General features: G+C 43.5%; 1 protein-coding gene across 1 annotated transcript in view; it reads left to right on the plus strand.

The window, feature by feature from the left end:
- The first annotated feature begins 2,034 nt into the window (after positions 1-2,034).
- Positions 2,035-12,213, plus strand: part of slc4a3 (solute carrier family 4 member 3) — a 54,634-nt gene continuing 44,455 nt past the window's right edge. The window contains 2 exon segments of the mRNA XM_048238706.1: positions 2,035-2,154; positions 10,023-10,175. Of these exon segments, the coding sequence (XP_048094663.1) occupies positions 10,122-10,175 (54 nt within the window). The 5' untranslated portion in view covers positions 2,035-2,154; positions 10,023-10,121.

Here is a 12,213-nt window from a genome sequence, read left to right on the forward strand (position 1 = left end):
AGGCTACAGAATAGGCCTAATTGTCCTTTGGCTTGCATCAGATAAAATATAGCCCACTGGCAAAGCTGTCACTGAACAGCCTACCAAATGTGCATGACCCTTTATCAGCAGTAGACATATGTCTTTCATCAAAAATTATAACTAAAAATGCCATCATCAAGGTGATAAACAATGTAGCCTTAATACTTCGTATGGGAAGCGAACCTGAGAACACGCAAGAATGTAAATCCTTTCAGATGCCGTCTCGCTGCACGTTACACCACCACTGTTCGTAAATGACGCAGAGTGGCACGATTCCTAGAACCACACGCATGTGAAGTTAAAACATTTTTAATCGTATAATCTTCATACATTCTTTGGAGCTAGTGAATGTGTAAACCCATGCTTGGTGCACTGTCGGTAAAAAACATTTCTATAGGCCTAGGCTACTTCTATTTTTGAAGTTGTAGCAGGCTACAGGTGAGGGCACAGGTTGACGGAACCATCTTTTTGGACTCGTTTTCCGACTGATTGTTTTTTTTTTTGCAACACAGCTTAATTTAGCTTTAAAGTTAACCTGCTACGGAGCAGGTTAGTTCTGTGGCATAAATTCCCATGGTTACCAAACTGGGATTCACGTTAACCTCGTTAATGGAATGGAATTCTCACTAAAATTAGCGAGACTTATCGAAATAAGCCAGGTTTGGCCTTTAGCGAGGTTGATGGAATACCCCCCAAATGTTCTATGAATAGAAGTATCATATGCAAATTAGTACTCTGTGTCAGCTTGTTTTACTGGTCAAATGTTGACAACATCCAAAAACTGTTTATCAGACTTATTTGAATAATTTCATCATCCAGTAGGATTTGAAGCATACATTATTTATTCTGGTGATCAAATCTAAATTTTAGTTTAAGTAAATGTTTTGTTTGGTTATGACATCCATTGGGTACCTGTCTCAGTCAACAATACTCGTGCCATTCAAAGCTTCGGGGAAACTCGATGACCCCTGCCCTATATCGCCACTAAGAGGCAGTAAAGGCTTAACTCTATGGTCGAGGTGGTGGGAGGCGAGCTGGAATGATCCCATTAGCAGGCTTTATGGCAAGTCCACTTGCTGTAAAGAGTTCAGGTGCTCAACACCTGCATGCAGACTGCAAATAGCCTCACATATCACAACCATCATTCAGCATGCATTTGATCAAAGCTCACAATTTTTGAGAGAATGATAAAAGACCCAAAAAGATAGAAAAAAAGTGATAATACACTTCAAGTTTATATGTGGTAAATTACTGTTTTGTATACAGCACACTACTGGACTGAGGCTCTGAGGTTTTCCATCAGTAAAAGATAATGTTTGTATATACTACCACTGACATTGTATGCCAACTCAGCCATGAACAAAATTAACATGGCCGGTAATAAAACACAGCAAAGACACAGGCAACAAACACAAATGAGGCTGTGGTGGACACTTAGTGGTCAGTGCAATTTTCTGTGTCCTACTTTGGAGAGAAGCTCTGGAGTGAATGCTTCATCTGTCAGCCAGCTCATCAATAAATCATTCTTATTACATCTAAGAGGTGCATTCTCCATGGAGTGTAGCATGGACTCTGAATCATGAAGACGAAGCTATGACAGTCTTCTCTGATTGAGTTCCAGTATAGAATCATGGGGAGGGGGGGCAACTGTAAGTTGTTACTAACAAATATAAATATTTAGACATGTGTAGAAGATTACTTGTCAGAATTGCCTAGGGTGTGACTGCAGCGTTATTGCCTAGTAATCACCCATCGTCCAAAAACAATAGTCATCTTCAAAAATACTATAATAAATAATGAATGATATTGTCACAATAAATAACGACTGATAAATCAGTATATTATCTAAGGACAGAATCCATTTTTACACACACACACACACACACACACACACACACACACACCTTAACAACACTGAACTAAATGACGAGAGTCATCCTTATATTTTCTGCTGGACTTCTTGGACGGGGAGGTTGGTCCTCAGCATCACGTGGCCGAAGCTAGCATCCTTGTAGATGCCAGCAAGCAGCTGGAAGGTGGAGAGAGCCTTCACTATGGATCATTGCGGCTGCAGCTCTGCCTGACCACACCGCCACCGACTCATTCTGCTCAAACAACACTCCAAACGCACAGGTAAGCAAGCTAACACGAGATCAGAAAGCGAGGCGTGGAAGCCGTGATGTAAGATGCACACACTAAGATGGGGAATGGACGCGTGTCTCGGCACTGCACAGAAGGATACAGCCATCAAGTTCCCTAGCATGGATACTGGTGCGAGGAGGCGCTCCCTCCTTTCAAGACCCTCATAGCGGAAATGTGTGTCAGAGTGGAAGGCAGGAACTAGAAACATGAGCATTGTTGTAAGGATGGTTTACAGACTCGCCAAGGTCCACTTTCGATACCTACCAGAACGCCCGAACCGCGCGTAAGGTTCGTGCATTAATGCACAGATCTGGAGATGTGTGGATAATATGCTTACAGGAAATCGGAAGCAGGTGAAGCATGCTTAGCTGCGGGGGAGTTTTTGTCTATTCATTATGAATGATGTATCAGTATCTTTACTAGATTCTGCAACACGATGCAATTACAATCGTTAAGGAAGCAACGATGGACAAAAAATCTAAACGATACATGGTGCGCCTGTCTCATGTTGGGTAGAAACAAAGGACTGCCGATTTTGAATAAAACCACATTGTAGCCTTCATGCCTGTGGGGGTTGACTGTAGAGCCGTCCTAAACGGATTAATAGCTGCAAATAAAATGCATATAGTTTTGCAGGCGTGAGTTTGATAGTGCGTTGACAGCTGGCTAATTTCCTTTCGGTGCCTTGTCAAACTCAACTGTCATCTGCACACATGCAGAAGGCAAATTATTTTGGCGACGTAGGTGAGCCTAGAGGGGTATTATGTAGGCTACATTAGGTATCTTGCCATGTTTTATGTTTTCAGAACATCTGTATTAATGACTAGTCACTGTCTATATCTGTCACTGTCATTTCATGGAGCATGGCAGAGAAAGCTGTATGCTGATAGTCACTAGGTCATATGAAAGGGAAAGGGTGTTAATGTGTGGATCATATGATTTCTCAAGATTGACAACATTCATTCACAGGGATATGACAATGTGCATCAATTGTCAATCACAGCTGACATCTTATTTGATGTGCCAACCAGACATGCTCTCTCAAGTGTCTAGTGTGTCTAGGTCCACAGCTGATGACCACTTACATTGTGTCTACTACCCACACGTTGGCTAAATATAGATCCATACATACAGCTGGGACTTTATGATGCCTGGGCTATCTCGGTTGAAAATGACCCAGACAGATCTTTCATGTGGACTGGCCGCCAGTCCGTTATTGTAGTATGGGTTTAAACTGGGAGGAACTGTAGTATCGGTTTAAACCGTGAGGAACTGTAGTTTGGGTTTAAACTGGGAGGTTTTCTAAGCATGATAGTGGACCCACATAGCTGGTCTTTCATTCACATTTTTACTCTGTGGCTCATGCTTTATACACTAATCCATTCAGCCTATGATGCCATTGGCTATGGAAGCATGTTCATAAATGCTTCATGTTACCAACTGTTACCAACTTCACATCAGTTTGTCCACTTGGGCCACCTGCAGTGGTAGACCAAACCTGGAGCACTAGAAGATCCAAGAGAGCACAGCCTTTGCACTTGTCTTCAAATTCCAGGTCATGCAGCATGTGCCTTTCTGTTGCCCAGCCACATGGCCTCTTACAACAACCCAGAGGCCCTCCACACAGATCAGGCCTGCAGAGACGGATGTTTGCCCACAAATACAATCAGAAGAGATATCAGAAAAGCATATTAAAACAACAGAGAATTCGGATGTCTCCTCCCAAGCACAGGAAGTGTAGCATGCCGCAGCCTCCAGCTCTACATGGCCTGCTGTGTTGCAGTACAAAACATTTTTAGATCATACTACAGAGCAGATCGAGGTATAGGTATACAGTTAAGAACAAAATTATTCATACCCCTGGCAAATATTGATTTAATGTTGATTTTATTTTTATCAATATGTTTGTTCTGACTGAAAATGACACTGCCACATGCCAAAAGGTTTCAAGACAATGTGGTAGAAACATGGAATCAGAAAAACTTCTTTTATGAAAAATGGTGTGTCCAAAATTATTCATACTTTTCATCTTTTTAAATAATTAATGGAAACATCTTCATTTGCCATCACAGCTCTCAAAATGGTTCTTATAATACCTACCAAGCCTCTCCACGTCTCCACAATGATTCTAGACAGCATCTTTTTAGCAGCAATCCAGGTTTTTAGACAGGAATGATGATTTGCCATCACTCTGGCCTTGTGCTCACTTTTCTGACAGATTGAGGACTGGACTCTGGCTGGGCCACTCTAAAATGTTGATATTGTTCTCTGTTAACCATTTCTTGCCTTTTTTGGCTGTATATTTTGGATCATTGTGTGATTTAATGGTCCAAAGGAGCCTATTGGGGCAGTTCTCTCGGCAGACTGTCTGATATCTTCCCTTCAAAAATCTTAATGTAGCCCCTTGTTTTAGTTTTACCATTTACTTTGAGAAGTCCCGCGCCACACTCTTCCCGTGGGAGTGCAGCCTCTACTTGAATGAGCCTGTGCCAAAGTTTGTAATTGTACTATTAGTGAAATAGACATATTAGTTAATTCATTGGTGACATTTTAGAACCACTATACCTTGTATTTGGAACCCTGTGATACTCTTAGTGAATTACTTTGAGTAGCTTCTGAATCCAACTGTAGATTACTGTGGAAGTACTTTGTTAAACCATTTCATCCTGCACAGTGATTTAATTCATGCTTCTCTAATCAATTGAATCGGCAAAATGGATAGTTGAGAAGTCTCTCAACTTTGTGCGTTGTGTGTGTCTGTTTGCTGCAGTAGTATGATGCATTTTGTCCCCTCTGGACAAACTATTTCAATCTTGTGTGCCACAATTAATATGATATACACTTCACACCTGACCTACATGTCTTTTAGGATAGTTAGGTTTGGCATTCAGCATCCGAAGGTCTGAGTCTACCTTATACCTGAGCATTTCCAGATTATGAATAGTGAGTGAAATTAATGCTGTGTGTTATGAACAAAGATGTAAAGTAACTAACTAGAAATACTTAAGTACAGTACTAAAGTATGAATGGGGAGTATCTGTACTTTACTTCTGTTTTTATTTTCTTCCTACTTATACTTTTACTTCACTACATTTTTTTAAATTAAATGTATAGTTTTAACTCCACTACATTTTCATTAACCGCATTAAGTAGAAAGTATAGACAAATAATGTACAAATTAAAACAAAAGCCACAATTTCCATTCAGCATGTTAGATATTTGCAACCCCAATATTTTATAACCTGATGTCACCAGGGGACACAGCAATGAATGCAGACATAGTGACAGAGTTAAGGTCTAGCAAATATAGCTAAGACATATCACACCAAGGCCTATGTAGGCTGTTGTAAAGAGCTGAATTAAATTAAAATGATAACTGCTTGCTTTTCATTAATAGCATTTTTGGTGACCTGGGAGGGGAGTACTATCATACACACACACACACCTGCACACAAACACACACACACACACACCTCCATCATCACTCATCCCCACCCAGACAGAGCTGCTGCCACAGAGGTGACTTGTGGAGCAGAGACGCTGCCGTCTGCAGGTCTCCGGGTCCTGTGTGGTTGTCACACCTGTCATGAGAGCACACAGGAGCGCTTAGGGACTCCGGCAGACAGGAAACATGATGCCCGCAGGCATCGGGAACTCTTTTGTTCTGGGAGAGTGTGCACTTTGGTTTGATATGGGCTTAATTAAGTGCCAGGCAATGCTGGAGTACGATTACAGGAGCAACGATGTTATGATGTTCAGACTCATATGCATTTACGACTGCGTCTGTATTTATGTGAGAGTGTCTGTGTAAAGTGTGTGTGTTAGCTCTTACAACATGTTGTCCCCTTAATTACTTAAGTGCTGCACACACACTAGTGACACATTTAGAACTGTGGTCCATGGAGGAATGTGAATCATGTCAGTAATGTGCTTTCCTCTCTCAGTAAACCATTACACCCTCACGGTGTATGATATGAAATTAGACTAAACAACAGCTCAGACTTAACTGTGACAGGGAGGCACTGTTTTGAGAGGCATTGTACCTTAATAGTGCCTTCTGTTTGGCATCTATCATCCTTTGGCTAACTTATATTATAAGTTAGCCAAAGGATGTTTTCATCTGATGTATACATTTCATCAATCTCATACAATTTCACACACACACACACACACAAATACCACACATTCCATCTTCATTCTACACAAGACTGCTTCAAAGCCTCACTGAGCCTGTGATAGGGAGCGGGAGAGCGTTTGATTTGTGTTTGTGGTTGGTTAAGGTGGAGGTGGGGAGGAGGGGGGTCAAAGCTGCTGAAGGGGAGGAGGGGCTACAGTGGACATCTCAGATACATTCTCCGCTGGTCAATAACAAGGAGGAAGCTCTTGTCTATTGGAAAACAATAAGGTATGTGTCTCAAGCTCATTAAGGGGTTAAAGTGCTCTGCATGGCTTAAAAGCTCCTGAAAGCTATAGGGAGTTGGAGACTAGATAGGCTTGTGCCGTAAGTAGCCATGGAAGTGCATGCAGGAAGCCCTGGCCATCAGGGTAACGGTGGACCAGGGGATTCCAGTGCAGGGGAATGTACGTGGCACCACTGATGCAGCCTACATTATTGGGTCTTCCTCTGCCTTGGCTGTGTGAGGCGGAATGCTTCCCTGTCATTCAGAGCAGTAATGAGGTCCTCAGTGTGAGTGGGCAGCCTCGCAGCCTAAGTCAGAGTGGATCCTCAAGGACACTCGCGGGGTGGAGATTTGTGTTGTGTTTACAGCATGGACGTGCATTTTATTTCACGCAAGCCTCTGTCTGCTCACCGCCTCGGTCCCTCTTTTAAGTCATTATGGGAGCGTGTCCTTGTGTTAATGTGTCTGGCCACTAGTGTAAAAGAGCCATTAGTGGTAAGAGATTGACCTATGGGGTGGAGGGCAGTGCGGTGCAGGGCGATGATTTAAGGCGAGCTTGGACGTGACCCTCATGTGCCGAGGCTACTGTGGAATATCTGTGGCTCCAGCTGTGACAGGTCATGACTCAAAGCGGCCATTTCTACAACTCCTACTCTTGCATCTACAGCTGCTGTGTGCTTATTCAGTGCTATGATTGTGAAGTGATGTGAGTATTCTCTGGTACTACTATTACTACTCTGGTACTATTCTGGTAGTTAATGTTACCCAGAGCTCCTCTCATTGCTGAAGGACATAAATCTGTCTGTGTGTGTGTGTGAGAGAGAGAGAGAAAGAGAGCTTGTGTATGTATGAGCCATGATGGACTATGCAGATGCTGACTCTGCTAAATATGCTGACTATGTAGCACATGCAAATCTAAGGCAGAATGATACTAAGCCCTTCTATTGATTATGTAATAGATTTTTGGCAGGAAAAACAATCAAATACGACATCAAGACTTCCTGTTTTCCAATAGCCTACACTGTGTGTCATTATAGACTTTTTTTACTTTTCACAAGAAGCAGAGTTCTAGTTAACTGAGTTCTTTGAAGATTTATTGAGTGGAGGTGGAAGCAGATAATATCCGACAGTCCAAGGAAGCAGCTGTTACTCTTTCCAATTACTCATGTCATCTCTGCTGCTGTCAGTCTGTTTCAAAGGGCACAGTCCTGTCTCAAGGCCACCAGCCCCACACACTGAGGCTAACCAAGATGCCACCACTCTCTGGCTCATGCCCCTGGAGTGGGTCCTAGGGAGGAGGGGCGATTAGTTTTGGGCCTGCCCTCTCTCCCACTGCCCTGGGCCTAATTGCAGAGCAGCCATGCCTGGCATGTGTGCATGGATGAGGGGCACCTGTTGCTTTCCCAGGCGAGCGCCAGCCAGCCCAGTCTGTTTTGGCAACATTGGGATTACTAAGTGTTCCCAGGATGCCTTGTGTGTGTAGTGCTGCATTAATAGCAGTTTTCCACTCAGACATGGGCTAATTGCAGAGGCCAAATGAATCATCTTGAAGAATAGCGGGCCTATAAATACACACAGGCAGACAATATCCAGTGACATCATGAATGTCGCCAAACAATGCCTATAAAGAACTGTTTTTCCCATGAAGGGCTGAACAATTCTATTTCATATGTAAATGAGTTCCAGTACCCAGAAATGTAAAGCTAAATTAAACTTCAATGTCAGTGTATTACCCATTTTTATGTGCAAATTTAAATTGCATTCACTGTTAAATAATACATTTGTTTGCAAAAGTATGTAATATACAATGTTTCCCGCAATTTGGTTTGTGGCTGTGTTGGAGGGAAGGTTTAGGAAGTTCCAATGTCCGATCTGCTGCAGTGGTTGTTTGGTTTATTCGTGGCTACAAATGAAAGGCGGATTGTTCCTGTATGATGCTGATTGCACTCTGAATGAAAAACAGTCATGGAACAGAGTGATTCTGTCTCTCTTTCCCATCAGTCCCTCCCCCTGCAGAAATTGAGACGAAAAAGGCTCATAAAATGGCACGATGCGTGGCTCATCCCAGCACTGGCATTGGCACGGCGCGGGTTTCCTTGCAGCAGCAGCCCCCTGAGCTGCGGTTAACAGCGAGCCTGAGATGGAGGAGTGAGTCACCGGGCCCTTGATCAGTGCTGTTTGTGACGAGGCTGAGGCAGAAGCCGCGCTAAGCGCTCCCACTGTCACTAGCAAAGCAGCCATCACACCCCTGAATCACGCAGACTGGCCTCTGCTATTATGGCCACAGCTGCTCTCTACTCTGTCCTGTGGTCCTCTTTTTAATGATGGCAAGTCAGTTGCAGAGTGGTGGATCCCAGAGGTGGATGAGTAACATGTGTGTGTATGTCTCCTCATGAGGCGGTTCAAATTGGCTTGATTTGTCCCGAGATGTGCTTGCTCATCCTGTGAGGTGTTTTTTTATTTATGTATTATTTATTTCTGTGCGCCTGGCCTAATCTTCTCCCTGTTATAATCCTTCCTCATGTTGTATTGGATCAGAGAGAGAGAGAGAGAGAGATAGCAAGAGTGGCCTTTGCTTTCCCTGGAGGCTTAGAGCTGCAGATTTGTCAGGTGCTCTGTGATCTGCCGGTGCCGGATCAGATCCTGCTGGTGAACACCTGGTCAGGTAGCGCTGCTCAGCTCCAGGAGACAGGCCTCATCTGCCTCACAGCATCACAGAGGCTCCATTGTGTTGTACTGTATCCACTAGCAGCGTTTCAAGGCAGTAGGTCTTTGGGTTTTGGGTACTCTCTTTTTTTCCTTCGCAAACCTTTTTTTTTTTTGCATCTGGGAAGCTTCCACCCAATCCTTTCAAGGTCAGTGGATTTAGAGCAGGAGATAAAAAATTGAGAGTGCCTGCCAGAATGTAGCTGTCTAAAAATGGGTCCTAAGCAAATCCAGGCTGACTCAGCATGGGAGAAACTGCTCAGTTAGTCCTCATTTCTTCCCCCACTCAGGGGCCCTTTTAATACAGGGAGCATTGGCCATTCACAAGGTTTAAAACTGCAGCCTTGGCATTGGGAGTCAAGTACTTCAACTGCAATGCCAAACAACCCAGGCTTCTTATCTTGGTCATGGGTCTAGTGCAGGATTGAGGTTTGTTTTGTTGCCTTTTTAAAATGGTTGACCTCCCTTCCATTCACCACTGTTAATCTTGCTCAATCTGGGTCATGGAGCCACTATAGCAGGAGTGTATTCTCCCTCTCAGCAAAGGCTCTCAGTTAAGAGTGTGCATTACACTACAGCAAGCCAAATGAGCACGGCTGCTCACCTTACTTTTATAAAGCTTAGTACTAAGAGACTTCACCGGTTTGCTGGTCTGCTTCTAGTAGAGGTCAGCAATATGGAGTGGGTAGGAATAGGCTAGGTAGCGTGGTGCTCACCTGTTCATCTGCCCTCTCCGTTTGTGTGTTCCTGCAGGTTATGCCACCCCACAGGTTGACTGGAAGTCCAACAGTGAAAGAGAAGGGCTGATCCCCCTACCCCTGAGCTCCCACCGCCGCGCCCCTCACGGTCCCCATGGCCACAGGAGGCCATGCCCCCGAGACAGACGTGTTGATCAACCTGCATCAGGTAAAGACACAGCACAACAACGCAACGCAACGCAACACAACGCAACACAACACCCCTAACCCCTCCCCCAGCCTCACTTTCAGCTCAGGCATAAGCTAGTGCATTTTCTGCCACACCATCACACTGTTCATTTAAGAAGCCAGAAAGGGGAAAATGTGTGTGTGTGTTTATTTCCCGTCATGATTTATTGAAGGGAGAGGATGGAAGTGCATACTGCATACTGCATATTGTTTTGAAGAGGTGAACTCTGTTATTGGGGCTAAGTGATCCTCAGGAGCAGCCCGTGTGATTGTGCACTCAGAGGGTGACAGTGTTCATGTTGATAAAGTAAAATGACTTAAATATACTTAATTAGGCACCATGGCCATGCTGTCGCCCGGGCAACAGCCAAGTGGAGACCAGTGTCTAAGGTGGTCGAGTCACATGTTCTGAGGCACAGAAGGAGAGCGAGTGATAGAGAAAAAATAGAAAATAGAGATAGAGAGAGGGGGAAAAGACAATGTGAGAGAGAAAAAGAGAGTGAGTGAGAGAGAGAAGAAGGAAGCCATGCAGAGAACAGTGCCATCTGCCATAGTAACTTCATAGCTCTGTTCTCTGGGTGCAGTCATATGTGTGTGGGAATACTGCAGACTACATATGTGTTTACAGATGTCATTAGAATCTGTCAGGGGTAACATGAATCAGTTTGTCTAATGGTTGGAAAACAAGATGCTATTGGCTTAACAGATTTGGCCAGATTTGGCCACATATTTTGTGTCAGGTAAGCACATTTTCATCAAACGGTGGTTGTGGTCAGTGCCATGTTTTAGATGCGTATGGATATGGCAAAATCAGTTTAATAAAGGATTTGATTTTAAGTGTTAAGCTCCGATTTAGTATCTGGTAGCGCGCAATTACTTTTCCTTGAAATCTTAAACTATATTTGATATTCTGAGTTATGAGCAGCTGTATCCCCTGTCCCCATCCCCTGTATTGTAATGAAGAATGCAATCCAGTGTATCAATGCACGAGACAGAAAGTGAATGTCCTTTAATGGGCTGGGGGAAATCGGAGAGCAGAGGGCTCTTACTCACTGGAGTGTGCGCTTCTTGGTGGTTGTGTTAGTTAGGAACTTATGTAAGAGTGTAAATGATACTACCACAAAGGCCTTGGTTTGTCCAATGTGGGAGATGTCCTGGCCTGTTAGGTCTGGGCGATGTCCAGCATGGGCACCATGTCCATGTCCCTCTGCTCTTGGCCCTGACCCAGGCTTAATGGAGCTGCTGATCCATGGCTATGAGATACGCTGGCACTGAGATAGCCATGAGAAGACCAGGCCCTTCTGCACTGACTAGGTTTGGTGAGGTTTAGTTTGCTGAGATGAAGATCTTATTCTCTACCAAAGACACTACTGGCCATGAAAAGAAACATTGTGGAACAGCACAAAATGGGTGATTGCCCTTTGCCTCTAGCCTTCAGCCCTTATTTTAGCTTTCTGATGTGCTTTGAACTTTCTGGCATCTTTGTAAGCACTAAAAGCACTCAGACTGACCTTTATAAGAAAAACTGGAGCTCGGCTGAAACACGTAATTGTATCTCTTGACAGCATTTTCTGACAAATATGAAAGATATTTCCTCCTTGTGTTTAAAAAGAGGATTTCAGTTGGTTAGACAGGTAGAATATATGGATGAGGAGGTTTTGATTTAATGCATCAGTCATAACCCAAGACTGAACATTTGCCAATAGGCTAATGCACCCAGTATAGCTAACCTTAGCTGAGCCATTTCTGCAATTATGCTTAATTAACTGAAGAAGCCAAAATCATGATTAAGATTTGTAATCAAAAATATTTTATCTGTAATGCAACATTTGCATGCGTTTAAAATATCTTGGGAAAATCATCAAAAGTGCTGTTACTAAATATGTTTTCAAAGCTGAGGGGGAAATATAGTTAATATAGCATTACAAATAGCTAATATAGTTTGAAACGCCCAGTATGCTTTTCAAGGTCTAGTAATGAGAAAAGGCAAACATTTCTGATAACATCACAGGTAGTTT

Source organism: Alosa alosa, chromosome 3, assembly GCF_017589495.1.
Source record: "Alosa alosa isolate M-15738 ecotype Scorff River chromosome 3, AALO_Geno_1.1, whole genome shotgun sequence".
Lineage (NCBI taxonomy): Eukaryota > Metazoa > Chordata > Actinopteri > Clupeiformes > Clupeidae > Alosa > Alosa alosa.